The 19,134-nt window shown below is 39.8% G+C and overlaps 1 protein-coding gene across 3 annotated transcripts in view; it reads left to right on the top strand.

The window, feature by feature from the left end:
- Positions 1-19,134, top strand: part of STAT4 (signal transducer and activator of transcription 4) — a 147,490-nt gene that overhangs the window by 113,551 nt on the left and 14,805 nt on the right. For all 3 annotated transcript variants that reach the window (XM_023217763.1, XM_023217773.1, XM_023217781.1), the window contains 6 exons: positions 874-1,032; positions 1,979-2,071; positions 4,988-5,047; positions 5,563-5,580; positions 5,671-5,764; positions 9,197-9,241. In XM_023217763.1, coding sequence (XP_023073531.1) covers positions 874-1,032; positions 1,979-2,071; positions 4,988-5,047; positions 5,563-5,580; positions 5,671-5,764; positions 9,197-9,241 — 469 coding nt within the window. The remainder of the gene's footprint in view (positions 1-873; positions 1,033-1,978; positions 2,072-4,987; positions 5,048-5,562; positions 5,581-5,670; positions 5,765-9,196; positions 9,242-19,134) is intronic.

Here is a 19,134-nt window from a genome sequence, read left to right as displayed (position 1 = left end):
TTGATTCTCCAAGTCACTGTGCTCTGTTGTGAAAACAACAATAAAGGGAGCAATAAAGACCTTAACCGATAATGGAGCTCATACCAAAAATCAGCAGGGATTCAACCACTCTTGCCATAGTCTTATATGTGGAATACTTTAAGTAGAAAGTGTTGCTGTATGGCGAGGTGGACTTTCCAAGTCTGATAAGATGTTCTGTCTCCTGTAGTTGGAAGTCCCTTCCGTGTCTATTTCAATCTTACTCTTTCCTAGGCTTCTGGACCACACCGCCACCTCCATTTCTGAGGTGAGATCAGTGCGTAATGAATAAAATTCCAAGCAGTTATCAGGGGCAAGCATTTCTAAATATACCTTACTCTAAAGAGAGTCATTGATCACTTTTGGCTAATACTTAGGACTTGTAAAAATATATATTGTGGGGGAAGATCAGTTTCATATGATTTTCTTTCAGTATGCTTACATAAGAAAACATCAACCATAGCGTGTTTTTTATGGCTTTAAATTTGCTCTTTTTTTGCCCTTTAGTGATTGCCACATTTTTAACATATATATGCTTAATAAGCTTAAACAAATAACAATTAAAAGGGATTTGGTTCCAGATGTTGATAAAATTTCATAAATGATGACATATATAATTGAAGGTTTAAATGAGAAAACATTGAAAATATTTAACATATGCATATTCAAGAAAAAAATGGGTTAGGAAAATAAAAATAAAGAAGTGTCACTAACCTAAATAGAATTAAGTGATTCATTTAATTAATTTAATAATTACTTAATAATTTAACATTTATTAGCTATGACCCATTGTTACAATCCTTTTTTATTATTAAGTGGAAAAACTATCTTTGATTTTCATTTGCTGTTCAATAGCTTTACACTATTGGCAGAAAGTCTTTTCCAACTCAGAAGGCAATTGGAGAAACTAGAAGAGCAATCTACCAAAATGACATATGAAGGTGATCCCATTCCAGTGCAAAGAACTCACATGCTAGAGAGAGTCACCTTCTTGATCTACAACCTTTTCAAGAAGTAAGTGAAGTGCTATCAATGGCATCCTCCATTCTGTGAAGTAAGAACACCCTGCCTAAGGTTTTGGTGTTTAGGTGGAAGAGTGGCAGGGAAGTATTCAACAACAAGCCTCAGGGAGAAGTGAATAGAACCCCAGAAAGTTTCAGAATCCACATTTCTACTCTTCACTATTTATTCATCAACACTTCTCTCACCAACTGGCTCAGTTTTCCACAAGCTAAGTCATGTCACTCACCTACAGCTCAGTTTTCACATTTTAGAAAAAGTTTCAAGGGTTTTTTCTTATGTGCATATCCATGAAACAAAGGATGGAGAACATTTTCATGTTTATAAGCTAATCTAAACGAAAAATACTAACATGTACCGGAAGTCCTAATACTTAGTCCAAAAAAAAGTCATGAAATTTATTTTTGGCCAGGCATGGTGGCTCACTCTGTAATCCCAGCACCTTGGGAGGCTGAGGCAAGGGGTTGCTTGAGCTCAGGAGTTGTAGACCAGCCTGGACAGTATAAAAAGACACCTGTCTCTACAAAAAATAAAAAAGCTTATCCAGGCATGGTGGCACATGCCTATAGTCCTAGATACTCAAGAGGCCAAGGCAGGAGTATCACTTGAGCCCAGAAAGTTGAGGCTGTAGTGAGCTATGATCGTGCCACCACACTTCAGCCCAGGCAACAGAGGGAGACCCTTCTCAAAAGAAAAAAAATTACTAAATGGACTGGGGCTTTTATTCATGGCTCAATTATAACAATTAAGATTCATTTACTGCTGTTAAATGATTTATAAAAAGTCAGTGTAAAGATCTGAGTTTAATTGGGGGTTTGAGTATCTTCTAAGTGTAGAAAATTTGGACTTTGTGAGTGGATAGCATCCTGTTCCTCTGTGGTTTTCAGTCTCAATATTCTCAATGTTTTCAAATGATGTGCTTTATTTCCTTTTCATCTAGTTCATTTGTGGTTGAGCGACAGCCATGTATGCCAACCCACCCTCAGAGGCCGTTGGTACTTAAAACCCTGATTCAGTTCACTGTAAAACTAAGGTAGGCAAAACATCTATGATTTCGTGTGTTTGTGAAGCTATAGTCTCTGGATAATCAAGGCCAATTTCTCTCATTGTGGCTTGCATTCAGCTGTTCTTTATTGAACCATCTGCTGTGTGCCCAGCTCTGAGCTTTGGGGAATACCCACAGAAATGTGAAGATGAGAGCCCTGCTTGTCAAGAGCATGACAGTGCAGATGAGGACGTAAAAGTATGGAATCATATAATCAGGCACAATTAAATTAATTGCTGAAAAGGTTGACTTGAGAAAAGACTGGAGAGATTGGGAGAGGGGAGGAGGATTGTAGGAGAGTGGGAATACAGAAATAATGGCTTCCTAGGTCTGTCTGGTAATCGTGGGGAGCAGGGGGAGACAGAATTGAGAGGACAGATTGGGGACAGATTCTGGAAGGCTTTGAATATCCTATCCAGGAAACATAGTGGCACATTCATCTCCTGAGATTATCCAGGAACTGGCTTATTGGATTTTCCGCAAAAACTTCCAGTACCACAGTTTTCCATATATCCCTACTGTGTACCTGATTTAAAGACATAACTTTTGTGTTACTGTTGCTTTCTCTGTGAATTTGATCCTTTCTATTAGCATGAGCAATCAAAACTTATAGTTTTCCCTAATGATGCTGAGAACAATGACTTTGACTTCTTACTTTCAAAGATTCTCATCATGCCTGAAACTCCAAGAACTAAAGCTTTAAATGCCTCATCACTAGGTCACCTCTGGAAAGCTGAAACCACAGACTAACGGGGTCAAGAGGTGGTGATGCCATGGTACAGAGCAGTTTAGGGTTCTATGATAGGGTTGCTGATCACATATCACTATTAGAACTCCATTTTTAAAGAGAAGGCATTTGTCTTCAGTTTGCATTTTTAAGACACCATTAACATTCTGAATCAGTTTCTTTGTGTGAATTTTGCACCAAGATTTAAGAACTGAAAACAAAAGGCTGAGGCTAGGTTCCTTTTAAAATTGCACTGTTGGCCAGGTATGGTGGCTCATGCCTATGATCCCAGCACTTTGGGAGGCTGAGGAAGGCAGATCACCTGAGGTCAGGAGTTCAAGACCAGCCTGGCCAACATGGCAATACCCCATCTCTACTAAAAATAGAAAAATTAGCTGAGCATGTTGGCGCATGCCTGTAATCCCAGCTACTTGGGAGGCTGAGGCACAAGAATCGCTTGAACCCAGGAGGCAGAGGTTGCAGTGAGCCAAGATTGTACCACTGTACTCCAGCCTGGGCAACAACAGCGAGACTCCATCTCAAAAAATAAAATAGAATAATAAAGTAAAATTTAAAAATAGGCATTCTTATCAAAAGTTGTTCCTTCTTCATTCCCACATCTCTATATAACTCGGAGGAGAGTGAACCAGGATGGAGAAGTGGTGGACATTCTACTTTTCCTTGAGACACTCCTATAGATGATTTAGTAAGTCTAAGATGCTCTCTGGGACAAAAGGGGAGATGAGTAGGGATTGCCTAGCAAAAAATTCTAACTCTGAATCAGCACCACTTGCATGTTGTGTGAACTGATTGCCAGAGGCATAGAACATTAGCCCCTGGTTGTAGGCTCTGTCTTCCTCTTGTACCTGTTAAGTCCCCCTCCTCCTCCTCTGCACCCTATTCCCCACCGTCTTGATAGGTGATCCTTTACTCAAGGTTTTCCTAAAACCCCTCTTTGCCATACCGTTGCATCCTCCTGTTTCAAAGGGAAAAATGACCTTGAAGGGGAAGAATGACTCCATGGGACTTGTCAGCATCTTGCAGTAAATCAGATCCTTCCTGAAGTAGTATAAAAAGGAAGGTGGAGAGGAAAAACATCTGGCTTTATTTTATGTGACTATGCCCCCTTCTCACCATTCACTACCAGTCACTGCATACTCAACATACGCCAAACCCTAAACCAATCTTGTGCCTTGTACAGGACTTTTAAAGAGCCTTTGCAACATTCTACCCACCCTTTTGTTTGGGCTGCCCATGAGCTACGATTTCATTTCTCTAATGCCAGTGAGTTGCTTGTCACCATATTCTCTATATTCCATTTGTGTGCCTGGACTCCCTCCTATTACATAGAGCCACGTCCACTTTTCTCCCTTCTGCAGTCTTTGCTACATCAGTTCTCTGGTACCTAAGGGTATACTGGGTAAATATTAGGAGCTCAATGCATGCTGAGTGAATGAGCAAAGTTTAGGATGAGGGCATGAGTAAATGAATGAATGTGTGAGGGATCGAATGACTATCTCTGAAACTGCACTGAACCCACAGGTAGGGTACATCACAGGACAGAAATCTGAGGAGCTGGAGAAAGCAAAAGAATAAAGGATGGGCTGACACCAGAAGGAATTAAAGGAATTTTTACACTGAACTTCAATTACTTGTTCATTTGAAGTTTGGGTTTTTTATGAACATTTTTGCTGTTACTTAAATATAGTGTTTTGAAAGATTTCAAATGTATTCGAGTTGGGATTTTCCATATTTTACTAGAGTTCTGTCTTAGTATGTTCACCATAAAACACTTATTAAAGCTTACAAAGTGTTTTTTTTTTTTTTGGTAATATGAGGATAAAATGAAGCCATACAACAATTTTTTATATCTATACATTTAACCCACATTTGGGCTTTAACCAAAATATATAGCTTTTTTTTCTGACCTCACCAGTGTATTATCCAGCAAACATCAACTGAAGCAATATGGAAACAGTTCCAAGTGTTTGTCAATAATGCTTAACATGGCAAACTAAAAAGGCATTGTACATTTTTAAAACACAAACTGTAGATTGTGTAAGGTTTATTTATATGCATATTTCATAAGTATATTTGAATGTTTAAATATAAAAAAGGGTTTTTAAACACTTTTGATTTTTATCTTTGATTTTTTTTTTATTGATATCTCTTTCCAGGCTATTAATAAAATTGCCAGAACTAAACTATCAGGTAAAGGTTAAAGCATCAATTGACAAGTAAGTTTTCTAATTTCATTTTGAATTGTAATTCAAAATGTAAGACTTTTAAAAATGAATGGCCCTTATTTTATAGAATAATTTTGAACTTTTAAATTTACTTCTCTAACATTATAGAATGAGTGTACTTCAAATATTTGACTTTGAAGTTCAAACATTTAACAAAACTCAATGGTATCTTAAATTTAAAATTTTACTATAAAAACTTGAAATCAATTTTATATACTATCCTTTAAAGTATCATAGAGACCAGGTGCGGTGGCTCACGCCTGTAATTCCAGCTACTCAGAAGGCTGAGGCAGGAGAATCGCTTGAACCCATGGGGCAGAGGTTGTAGTGAGCCAAGGTTGTACCACTGCACTCCAGCCTGGGCGACAGAGCGAGACTCTGTCTCAAAATAAATAAATAAATAAATAAATAAATAAATAAATAAATAAATTTTAAAAATAAAGTATAGAAAGTTATTCCTAGATCTATTAAATAGCTTATTTTAAAGAATTTTCTTGGTTTTACAGGAATGTTTCAACTCTAAGGTAAGACATTTACTTTGTGGAATCTTTCTTGCTGCTCTTATAAATATGTTTTACCTGAGACCATGTAAATAGCTAAGATTTCCTCTCCAGCAACCGAAGATTTGTACTTTGTGGAACTAATGTCAAAGCCATGTCTATTGAAGAATCTTCCAATGGGAGTCTCTCGGTAGAATTTCGACATTTGGTAAGTTTGGCAGTAAAGTTACACAGGTTTTTTTCCCGAAAATCAGAGACATCTTTACTAATAGGCCTTATAATTCAGTATATTTTGTGCTTAAACATTTCTTATTTGAAATTAGGAACCGGCCGGGCACGGTAGCTCATGCCTGTAATCCCAGCATTTTGGGAGGCCAAGGCCGGCGGATCATGGGGTCAAGAGTTCTAACCAGCCTGGCCAACATAGTGAAACCCCGTCTCTACTAAAAATACAAAAAATTAGCCAGACATGGTGGTAGGCACCTGTAATCCCAGCTACTCTGGAGATTGAGGCAGGAGAATCGCTTGAACTCGGGAGACGGAGGTTGCAGTGAGCTGAGATTGTGCCATTGCACTCCAGCCCAGGCGACAGTGCAAGACTCTGTCTCAAAAAAAGAAAAAAAAGAAAAGAAATTAGGAACCATATTGAGAAATAAAACATGCCATCAGTGAAGAATTAAAATGGTAGAAAGAGCATTGAACCTTAACTTAGAAGGTCTGAGTTCTAAACAATGAAGACAGAGTACCTAAGTATACATAGTAGTTGGTCAGTTGATTTTGCTGATAAGGACAGAGATAATCTGTCTTAAAATAGAGAGGTGTTACACAATGGAATATTATTCAGCCATTGAAAGAATGAAATTGTGTCATATGCAGCAACATGGATGGAACTGGAGGTCATTATGAAATAAGTCAGGCACAGAAAGATAAATATTGCATGTTCTCAGTCATGTGGGAACTAAAAAAGTAGATCTCTTGGAGGCAGACAGTTGGATGGTGGTTACCAGAGGCTAGGAAAGGAAGCAGGGCGGGGGAATAAGAGAAAGATGGTTAATGGATACAAAGATACAGTTAGAAGGAATAAATTATGATTTTCAATAGTATAGAAGGGTCTGGGCACGGTGGCTCACACCCCTGTAATCCCAGCACTGTGGGAGGCTGAGGCGGGCGGATCACCTGTGGTCAGGAGTTCGAGATCAGCATGGCCAACATGGTGAAACCCCGTCTCTACTAAAAATACAAATATTAGCCCAGGGTGGTGGCAACCGCCTGTAATCCCAGCTACTCAGGAGGCTGAGATATGAGAATCACTTGAACCCAGGAGCCGGAGTTTGCAGTGAGCTGAGATTGCGCCACTGCATTCCAGCCTGTATGACAGAGCAAGACTCAGTCTCCAAAAAAAAAAAAAATAATAATAATAATAATGTAGAAGGTAACAATAATTTATTGTATATTTTCAAATAGCAGGAAGAGAAGAATTGTAATGGTCCTACCACAAAGAAAAGATAAATTAGGTTATAGATATCCCAATTACCCTGATTTGATCATTACACACTGTATACATGTATCAAAATATCATGTGTACCACAAAAATGTGTAGAATTATGATATACAAATACAAAAGTATAAAGGCACACACACATACATGCAATAATGGATAGGCATACCTGGTTTCATTTTTACATCTCTAATAACCTCGTCTGGCTAAAAGCGCTTTCATTTTAGGAGGCTAGCTTGGGGAAATAGGATGTTCCTGGGTATAGCAGCTGTACACAGTTCACCTTGGCATGTCTGGAAAGCTCTGACCCAGCCTCATCCTGTTGCTTCTTGCTTTTACCACTTCCTCTTGACCTAGAGTTATCTTTCTGCCTTCTTTCTAATTCTTTGCATAGTTCTTAGATCCCCAAAGACCTATTTTTCTCACCAGAAACCATGTTCCTCCTTCTGCTTATTAACATTTATCAGTTGCCTCACTGAATGTTTGGGCACCACCGAATATGCCTCAAAAAGTCTACTTTCTAAAAGATAAAATGTAGGTTAACAGAAAGATATCTGCATACAGAAATTTATTCTGATTTCTGTTTTTGTTTTTGTTTGGTTTTTAGTATTGAGGAGTATGTTTTTGTTTTGCTTTGTTTTGTTTTTATTGAATCCTTCCTGTGTGAACTGCCAAGTAAATAAAATGTAATAAAGAATAATGTATTATAGACACCCTTGTAACTAGCACTCTTTTTTGTTAGGCTCAATTCCTACCCTCCAGGAATTTTCAACAAGGGGCCAGGTATAGTAATAAGTAAAGTAGGAAGAGCCCTTAACTTAGAAACGTCTGTCTCCCAAAAAAGTCACATGGAAAAGGAAGGAGAAGGAACACACCAAAAATCAGGTCTTTATTTCAGCAGGTACAATATATAAAATAACAAAACCTCCGTTTTTACAGTGCTCTTTTGCTCTTGCAAAGCATTTTCACATTGGTTATCTTATGCATAATAACTTTAATTGCTTTTTAATACAAAAATAAATATAGAAAATAAAAATCGGCCGGGCGCTTTGGCTCACGCCTGTAATCCCAAAACTTTGGGAGGCCGAGGCAGGTGGATCACAAGGTCAGGAGATTGAGACCATCCTGGCTAACACAGTGAAACCCCATCTCTACTAAAAATACAGAAAATTCGCCTGGCGCAGTGACTCACGCCTGTGATCCCAGCACTTTGGGAGGCCGAGGTAGGCGGATCACGAGGTCAGGTGACCGAAACCATCCTGGCTAACACGGTGAAACCCCATCTCTACTAAAAATACAAAAAAAAAATTAGCCAGGCATGGTGGCGGGCGCTTGTAGTCCCAGCTACTTGGGAGACTGAGGCAGGAGAATGGGATGAACCCGGGAGGCGGAGCTTGCAGTGAGCCGAGATTGCACCACTGCACTCCAGCCTGGATAACAATGAGAGACTCCCTCTCAAAAGAAAAAAAAAAAATCAAAATTTTAAAAATTGTCACCTGTAACTCCACCACTTTGCAATGCTATTAACATCTTCATTTTTACAATTTCATTCTTTTTTCTAAAATATTTATATGTATGTATTTTTAAAGTGGGATCAAATAATACACACTACATAATTTGTTTTCTGCCTCTTTTTTTCATTCAGTAATCTGTATCAATGCACATTTATTTTGTGTCAGTAAGTCTTCTTCCCCTGTAATGTCATTTAATAGCTTACTATGCTATATGGTACACACTGCCCTATAGTTTATTTTTCTAGTCTTCTCCATTAGGCTTGGTTTCTCAGGGATTGGGAATCATCACCTACAGCTTAGCTAAAATGATGCTTTCCAGGTGCAAAGGAGTGCTGTATGGATTCTGCAAGTTCCCAGCATGATTTCATTTTTTCAAAATGTTGGCTGAAAGCTAAAGTCTTAGTGATATGCCAACTCAAGTTTCTAAAGTGGCATCCCATGGGGTGGGACAGGAAGTTCCTCTCTGTCAAGTCTGGGCAGTTGTGTCAGGTTTCAATGAGTTTGAAAACATGTTGCTGTTCTAGAAGTCAAAACTGTGGCCAAGAAAATGACTGCAACAGGTATGACCAACTTAGTATGTAGCTGATAATGCTTTTTCATCTAAATATTGTTGTTTTCTTTTACAAAGCAACCAAAGGAAATGAAGTCCAGTGCTGGAGGTAAAGGAAATGAGGTAGGAAATGTTTTCTCCTACAGAATTTTTCTGGGACTAGATCTCATAATATCTTATTTTTACAAAGCTTTTAAACTGCTTGACTTCATATAAAATCAAATTCATGTTTTTCTGATTATAGATGTAAAGGTGATAATTGCAGACAATATGAGGAAGTTTTTTAAAAAGAGAAAATAAAAATAACATATAATAACACCCTCCAAAGAAAATAACTATTAACATCTGGGTATACATCATTCTAGTCTTTATGTATATATTATTTTAAAAATATATGATACTCATTGCTTCATAGCATGCTTTTTTTCACATAGCAAAGTATCTTTTTTTTTTTTTTTTTTTTTTGAGAAGGGTCTTTCTCTGTTGCCCAGTCTGGAGTGCAGTGGTGAGATCTTGGTTCACTGCAGCCTCCGCCTCCCAGGCTCAAGTGAACCTCCTACCTCAGCCTTGCGAGTAGCCGGGACTATAGGCGTGTGCCACCATACCTGGCTAGTTTTTGTATTTTTTGTAGAGACAGAGTCCCACCATGTCTCCCAGGCTGGTCTTGAACCACTTGGCTCAAGTGACCCACCCACCTTAGCCTCCCAAAGTGCTGGGATTATAGGCGTGAGCCACTGTGCCCAGCCTGGAGAACAGTTTTCCATAATTTTAAATACTCTTGGAGAACATGATTTAAATTGCTTATGTGACATTACATTTTATAGGTATGCCATAGTTTCTTTAGTCAGTCCATTATTAAGAAATATCTTTGTCATTCTTCATTTTCGTTCACTCATTTTCTCACATATGTGAAGTCAGGCTGAAAAATTATGATATGTGAGGCAAAAGACAACCCTATTATTTTGAGATACCAATTACCTCGCTCTCTAATGTTTGCATTTTACTAGACAAATTGAATGAAAGAACAAACTGATGCAGTCTGAGTACTCACATTTGAGTTAGTTGACGATAGAGTAGTCAAATCTTGAACGGGACATGACCATGGAGAACATCTATTGAGTTGACCTCGAAACTAAGGCATAAGTCAATGACGTATATATTTGGAACTAGAAAACCTGGGTTTGAGTACCTGCTCTGCCAGGGCCTGAAAATGTGATGTTTGGCAAATGATCTGATGAAGAAATAGTGCATTTTCTTTCCTCTAAGAGATCAGGATAGTCATGCTCAACAGCCCTGCTCAGAGGTACTGCAGGGGTAAAACCACCTACGTGATGTGATTTTGAAGCAGTGAGGTTTATTTCTGAGGTGGTTCATATGGATCCAAACTCTTGGTTTTATAATCACAGCTCCTATGAAAAAGATCTTTGAATTGTTTGGAGGAAAAGCGCTTTATAAATCCAGCATCCAATGACATCCAATTTATCACACCACACAAAACCATAAAGATCCATCACAAAAGATTTAATGCGCTACCATTTTGCCCTCCAAGAATTCTTCATTCCCTTAATTGTGTCTTAAAGATCATTTGCCAAACATCATAGCCTCAGTGAAGACAAGCTCAGTCTTCCAGGGTAGAATTGCTGTTCAGGGCAGAGCTCCCTAAGCAGGTCTCTGCAGTCAAAGAAATCACAAGAGCAGAGTTTTTGGGTTTAAGGAGATTCTAGTAAAACAAATGAGTGGGAGACATTCTTCCCAGCTTATAGAAACCCATAAAGGTTTTCTAAACTTCCTAGTTAAACACTGGCACACTTTAAATAAAAGCTCATTTCACACATCTCCTTGGAATTCTGGCCAGAGTTGCAACATTTCATTCAACTTGACATCCCTGAGTATTATTTATGAATCTAAACAGACTAAGCATCATTATCCTGAACTTTTCTTAAGTAAAGCAAATTGAATAAATCTAAATAGCTCAACTCTTGTAGTATATTGTGATCTTTATGAATGTAAAATGAAAATCTTCCCTTGGATTTCCCTAAAGACAGAAATCTAAGTAAATCGTCTTCCACTGTAGAAAAACCAACCACTGTCTTGTTAACACTGTCTAGTTATATTGCCTTCAATTTATTTCCTCTTATTTTCTGATGAATAGCAAAATCATACAGTCATATCAGAATGATTTTATTTCTTCCCTTTTTTTCCAGGTTTGCCGAATCGGGTTGATTTTATTTTAAGCTATTCCTTGAGCTCCACCTGTTGGTAGAATTTTAGTATGACTCCTAGGTACATTTAAAACAAGTCACAGTTTGAACCGTATCTTAATGTGCGGCAGTAACAGTTGACTAGTCACAAAATACATGAAGGAAGATAAGCCGGGAATCGGGGGCTTGGCCATTCAGTAAGGATGATCACGCGAAGGTTAGGAAAGAGTGAGGAAAGAACGGGCAATAAAGTGAAGTTCATAAAGTCATGAGGCCAGGGATGGTGGTCACAAATTTCGGGAAAACAGGAAGCTAGGATATCGTAACCTCGTTTTCAAGTTTCAAAAAGTTGCATTTGCTTATCTGTGAGCACCTGTAGCAGGAGTTCACAGCCTGCTAAGAATGTCTTCAACAATCCTCTTGTGGCATTTACTATATACTGGACACTAAGAGCTTCACTAATACTGATTTCTGTAACTCTTACAATAAGACTGTGAAGTAGGGACTATTAGCCTCATACTTATTTCAGTTATGGAAACTGAGGCAAAGAATGGTCACACAGCTTACTCAAGATTGCGGGGGCAGTTGATGGCAGGGCCAAGATAAAACCGTGGCAGTCTGATCCAGTGTCCCTGCTCCTGGCCCCTCTGCTATGCTGCCTGTGGGTCGCAGAACCTTCCCTGGGAGAGGCGAGCTGGTTGGCACTCCTCCTGCCCCGTCACCTCACCCTATCTATCTCACAGAGTGCACCTCACCCACCTGCTCAGAAATCATGGCTGTCTCACACCATAATTTAAAATAACGCTTCCTCAGAAAATGTTGTTGACCTCTCTCATCTACTGTGTCTCCTTTTGCACTTGTGTCGTGCCTCGGTGGGATAGTGGAGATAGCAGTGTTGGTTTCTGCCTCTTCGGGCAATCTGAGCTTGCACAAGCCACTTAACCTCTCTAACTCCCAGTTTCCTTTTTTACAAAATGGTGCTAATGTTAACCTACACTTCTAAGGGTTGTTATGAGGCCTTAATGAGCTGTGTGTGAGTCAGTGGTGGTGGGCTGTGTAGATGTTGGTGATGGTATTTACAGATCAGCCTCCTCTGGAGGGAGCAGGTGTCTACACAGATGGGAAAACTGGGCTCTAAAACGTGGTACCTAACTTCAGACAACTGTCGATCTTTCTCCTTCTCTGCTCACCTGCCAATTGCTCTGCTGGAGATGTGGTCCCTTTCAGGGGACTCTGGGCACTTCCCTCTTCCATGTCCAGGTCCCTGAAACCTCAGGTCACCATTTGTGTATGCCCCTTTACGGGATTTCATGTCTGGGATTCCTGCTACCACTCCAATGCCCTTCACCTCCATCACACACACACACACACACACACACACACACACACAATTTTAGGTCCTTCCATTCTAGTTTTGTGGTTGCAAGAGTTTGTATCAGATAGTTATTAGATGATTGACAACAGACAAAGATGTCATAAATTATAGTTTCCCTAAGTTGCCATTCCAAACCTCCCTAGAATTGCAGCAGCCTGTGACTGTTTGAGATTACCCAAGAAAAGCTGACCTGTCAGGACGCACCGGGGCTCCTGGCTTTAGGATTGGGTGAAAGGAGGAAGTTGTACAAGACCCATTCTCTTCGAAAACCCAAAGATGCCAAAGAGGTACCCCAGGAACCCCATTCGCCCTTGGGGTTGGGGAAATGTGGAGCTCTGGCTCCCTCACACCTGTGTCTATCAAGGCAGCTTTATTTTATGTATTTACAGATGGAAACTCTGGTGGGAAGTTTACTTTCAAGAATATGTACCAAGGTCAAAAAAAAAAAAAAAAACCATTTGGACTCATTGGACTAAACAATCTCTGAAGTTCCTTTGACTAAGATTCTTTAATCCTCAGAAATGCAACACAGGGTAGGAGCTTTAGATTTTTCAAAATGAATTTAATTTTAAGAATTTGCTTTGGAATTTCACAACATTCCTTGAGGAATCTGTAGACACGCTATCATAAAATCAACTTCAGTAATCACTGCCTTTCTCTCAACTATGTTCTCTCCTGGGAAGAGTCAATGCGAATAAACTATTTCATCACCTAGAAAGTGGCCAGATTTTGAGGCCATCAGTCTGTCCCTGTAAAATAAACATTCACAGGAAGCAACCTTTCCCTGGAGGTCCTTATCTAGCCGGGAGCCAGCTAGAGAGTGATTATTGAAATGTGAAAACTGTTTGACTAGAGAAGCTGGAATTGCAGTCTCTCCAGTTTGCTCTTTGTCAGTGGGCTTTAACTGATAAATGACAGTTTTAGCCACAGACTGAGGTGTTAGGTAATTTTGTTTATGTGGTGGAAAGTCATGAAGCACAATGAAGCTATTAGCAAAGCCTGAGTGACTTGAGTTTCATTTAACAAAATAGCCAAACAGATGTTCTTTCAAGGTTCAGTGTTCTCAAACACAGACACGCTACTCACACCCCAGCTAGCCCAGGTATTTGCATAGCAAGTTGATTTCTCACTGAACTAATTGGAAGAGTTGCAACACTTTTTTGAGGGAGAAATTGTACAAAAATATTACTAAAACCTTAGACTTTGTAGAATGCAGCAGAGGGCTTTATGAGCTAAGCAGTGTTGTCATTTTACATTCCTGTCTTCTGATTCTGTGATTAAAAGCTATCTCTCATGTGATTGGACCACTCTTTTCCTCTCTTCTCATTGTTTCCCATGATCTAACCCAGTGTCTAGCACATAATAGGTGCTCAATAAATATTCACTAAATGAAAGGGTTATTTGAATTGTTTCTATTCCACATAGTTTTCCGTAGGGGGCGTTACAACAAATTATGGATTGTTAAGAGATAAGCAAGAAATTTGGATGAAAATCACCCTTTATCCCAGTCATATTTTTCTTAGCAGAGGTTTCTGTCAAGTTAAAAGCTATTATCATTTGTTGGCCGGGTGTGGTGGCTCATGCCTGTAATCCCAGCACTTTGGGAGGCCAAGGCAGGTGGATCATGAGGTCAGAAGATCGAGACCATCCTGGCTAACAGGTTGAATCCCGTCTCTACTAAAAAATAAAAAATTAGCTGGGTGTGGTGGTGGGCCCCTGTAGTCCCAGCTACTTGGGAGGCTGAGGCAGGAGAATGGCGTGAACTCAGGAGGCGGAGCTTGCAGTGAGCTGAAATCGCACCACTGCACTCCAGCCTGAGCAACAGAGCAAGACTCCATCTCAAAACAAAACCAAACAAAACTATTACCATTTGTTAATATATTCTAGGTTTCCAAGGTATATTATTAGACACTAAGCAGAAGAAACAGAGAAGAATATGGCAACATCTAGACCTACCTTTCATTGTACTTTTTTTTCCAAGTGGAGCCCCAGTTAAGTGGGTTGTCCAGTTTTCTAGTTTCTTAGCAGATTTTTCAATGGGTATTTTTCTTTAGAAGTATAATACAGTCAATCCAGCTATTATATTCAGTGCCATATAATGTAATGTACCATATAATGTAAATATCATTAATATGGATATTTTGTATCTGTAATCATCTTAGATGATTAGGATGGCTTTGATACAAACATTAATGGTGCATCCTTTTTTTTTTTGAGATGGAGTTTCTCACTCTTGTTGCCCAGGCTGGAGTGCAGCACTGCAACCTCCGCCTCCAGGGTTCAAGCAATTCTCCTGTGTCAGCCGCCTAGGTAGCTGGGATTACAAGCACACGCCACCATGCCCAGCTAATTGTTTGCATTTTTTTTAGTAGAGACGGTGTTTCACCATGTTGGCCAGCCTGGTCCTGAACTGCTGACCTCAGATGATCTGCCCGCCTCGACCTTCCAAAGTGCTGGGATTACAGGCGTGAGCCACCGTGCCAGGCCCTAATGCATCTTATATATGATGTTTTTCCATTCTATGAGGGATGGAACCTGCGAATGAGAGACTGAATAGTATCTCTAGCTTAGACTACACTGATGAAATAATGAAGACTATGACAGTCATGCAAGCTGTGAAATTAATAATGCTTTCTTTGGTCAGAGCGTCTTTCCTCCAGTCTTGCATATAGTAGGTCAGCTTCCTTGCTGGATTTTGTTCTAAATGTGCCTCACAATTGCATCAGGGATTTAAAGTAAACATTAGAAATTATTTTGAATCACTGAGAAAATAATCACCCTCTCACCACCCACATTTCAGTTCAGTAAAGTACTGTATAAAGCATAAAGACTTTTTCCAAAGCTAATGGACGACCCTGAGTGTCATTGCTCTGTCTGTGGAATCCTGGTTTCTCACACTTTTAAGACCCTGCTATTTGGTGGTGAACACACAGGTTCCATAACTCAAAGAGCTGAGGAAGCTATCCGTACTGAATGCTCATATGTATATTTATGCATAGAAATTAAACTATATAGGCCAGGCATGGTGGCTCACGCCTGTAATCCCAGCATTTTGGGAGGCCGAAACGGGCAGATCACTTGAGCTCAGTAGTTCAAGACCAGCCTGGCCAATATGGTGAAACCCTGTCCCTGCTAAAAATACAAAAAATAGCTGGGCATAATGGCGCATGCCTGTAGTCCTAGCTACTCAGGAGGCTGAGGCAGGAGAATCACTTGAACCTGGGAGGTGGAGGTTGCAGTGAGCCAAGTTCATGACACTGCACTCTAGCCTGGGTGACAGAGCGAAACTCTGTCTCAAAAAGAAAAAGAGAAATTAAACTATAGAGGCTGGAATGTGAGAGCAATGGGACCTGTAAGAGGAAAACACTAAACTTTTTTCTACTGTTACTCTCCATGCCTCCCTTCTGGTCACCTAAATGTGTGTGGGAATTTCTCTCCACTAACAACCAGTTCTCCAGCAGACGCAAACTGGGTGTCCTACAATTTAACCCAATTCTAACACTCTTTACCTTAACCCACAGGCTAAGGGCTTAGTCCCACAAGACTGCCCCCAATTCAGATGCCCATCGCAAGTCCCAGGTTGTGATCTGCACTTCTGACCCACTAGCAATAAATTGAGGGTTCCCACAATTCCCTCCTCAGGTTCAATGAGTTTGCTAAAGCAGTTCACAAAACTTAGGTGAACATTTTACTTATATTTACTGGTTTACTATCAAGGATATTACACAGAATACAGATGAACAGCCAAATGGAAGAGATGCATGGGGCAAGGCATGGAGAAGGGGTGTGGAGCTCCCATGCCCTGTCCAGGTGCGCCACCCTCCTAGCACCTCCATGTCTTCAGCAACCTAGAAGCTTCCCAAAATCTGTTCTTTGAGGTTTTTATGGAAGCTTCATTACATACAGTTCATCACAAAGTTGATCACCATTGCCATTGTGGATGAATTCAACTTCCAATCCCTCTCCCCTTCCCAGAGGTCAGGGAGTGGGGTAGAAGTTCCAACTCTCTAATCACATGATTGGTTCCCCTAGCAACCAAGCCTCATCCTGAGGCTATTTAGAAGCCCACCAAGAGACACTTCATTAGAATAGAAAATGCCAGAAAATTCACCCAGAAAATTCCAGGAATTTAGGAGCCCTGTGTCAGACAATCCTATCAGTAAGGAAATTACAAAGATCTTAGGAACCTGTGTCAGGAACCAGGGTCAAAGACCAAATTTTTAGAACAGAAGACTTACCTAACATCTCCATCTAGAAAGGTCTTAGGAGCTCTGTCTCAGTAACCAGGTGCAGGGACCAAATATAGATTTCTTATTATATCACAATATCATAGCACCTCAGCTCCAAAAGTTTTCCTTCAGTCATCCTCCAGCTGCAGTCCTCCCTACAAAGAAAGTCTTCTGTGGGTTTAAGGCAATGTGCTCACCCAGAATCCAGGACCCCAGAATTCCCAGCCCAGAAGACCTGAAGCCCCCACTTCCAGGGCTTGTGTAGGCCTCTCCAAGTCTACTCTCCCAAACACAGATGACACCATCAGTGCAAACATGTCTAGACACTGGAGAGACCTAGAGGCCACACTGGTCATGCAAGGCCCTTCACAGAGGTAGAAGCAAAAGGGACAGGCAATGGCCCAAGATGGCTGTGCTATCTTTACCCATGCCACCATGTTCCAGTAAGACTTTGAGGAGCTAAAACCTGGCCAATTAGGTTATGTGAAGGATATATCAAGGCAGGAGGCTAGACCATATGTTAACAGTTTGTTAACTTGATTGATAATGGTTAAATGTTTTTACATACAGTACTGGATCTCTGTGCACTTGCCTGAGGCCTCTCAAATGTTCTGCACCATTGAACTCAGAGATAATGTGAAAGGCACCCATTAGTGAACATGAAGTGAAAGTTGTAGATTCTTCAGTGTTTTGCATAGTGTAAGCATCCCCTCCCTAGAGGGCAGTGAGATTTTCTATTCTTCAAAAATACACCTTCTTGGTGCCTATTTCAAATGCAACAGGATTCTGACTTATTAATGCACTCAAGACAACTAGTCTGTCTCAAGCTCAACCAAAGAAAGAGCAACTTATTTTAACATAAAGGGGCTGGAGAAGAGGAACTGGCTGTTTGATGTGTTGACGTGCTGGGAGTACTTTTAGGGGTGGTTTAGGGATTTTTAAGCAGAATTTTGATTAAACATAACTTCCTACTAACCCAGTAAGAAGTGATTCCACTCTAGTCAATGTAACTACCTGCAGGCAATGTAAAGTATCACAAAGATCTACTTCCTTCTCAATAACAAATCCTAAATGTAGCATTCTCATTATCAAGGAAGTCTTCTCACATAATCACAGAATTGTTGTTCATATCATCACATTAGACTGTTTTTATTATTTCAGATTTCAAATGCAAACAGGATTCTGACTTATTAATGCATACTTAGTGTTGACCTTCCTTTCTTTTCAGGTGACCCTGCCACCTCCAACTGCCCACCCTGACTTTTCTGGTGTAAATAATCCTACATGTTCGCATGTTCCCAGGGCTCATTTTATAAATTGTTGAAGCTTTATATCTCCAAATTTTCCACCTCCCTTTTGAGATTAAACGCAATGAGGATACACACATTGAGAATAATTCCTCTCGAATTTCACCCAGCACTCTTGTTAAAAGGCAGAATCTGATTCAGTAAGCCTGGAATGAGGTCAGAGTTCCTGTTTTTCTTACAAGCTTTTAGGTGATAGCAATACTGCTGGGTCCTTTTTTACCTACTATAAAATTTCACCAGGGACTAACTGCAATTTCCTGCTTCTTTCTATGTCAAACTCCTACCCAGAGGTAATCATTTTTTGAGCTGTAAATATCATGCCAATACTGATATCTCTTGATTTTTTAAAATTTTATGTGTCTAACTTCTGATTTTCTATAAAAGATTAAGCTATGTCTTTCTTATAACGTCTCCATACATAGAAATTCTCCCCTATGTTCACAATATCATTATATAATACATTTTCATTTACTCAATGTATTCAATGTTCACCTTATTATGATTATATAAAAATTGTTAACAGCTAAGCCATATAGCATACTATGATTGTATTTCCATTCTTGTATTACTTTTAGTTTTTTCTGGATTTAATAGTTTCCCTGAGTTTTCGATTTGATTAATTTATGTACCTGTCACTAATTAAGACCCAAACTTTCCATCAGAACAAGAAAACTCCTTACAATTTGGTCAAACATGTCAATCTATAAGTTCCTTTCTTCTTTTTTTCTTGGCAACATTGCTCTGGGAGCCCTCCATCTTCTGGCTCCAGTCCTGGCTACTTGCCCTCTGATCCTGTTGTGCAATTGTGGGGTTGTGGTTTTTTGTTTTTTGTTTTTTGCTTTTTTTGTTTGTTTTTGAAACTCCCTTTCACCGTCATCCTAGGGAGTCCCACCCCCTTCTCCTG

This window comes from Piliocolobus tephrosceles, chromosome 11 (genome assembly GCF_002776525.5).
Source record: "Piliocolobus tephrosceles isolate RC106 chromosome 11, ASM277652v3, whole genome shotgun sequence".
In the NCBI taxonomy this organism is placed as follows: Eukaryota; Metazoa; Chordata; class Mammalia; order Primates; family Cercopithecidae; genus Piliocolobus; species Piliocolobus tephrosceles.
This window is presented reverse-complemented; position numbering and strand designations above follow the sequence as displayed.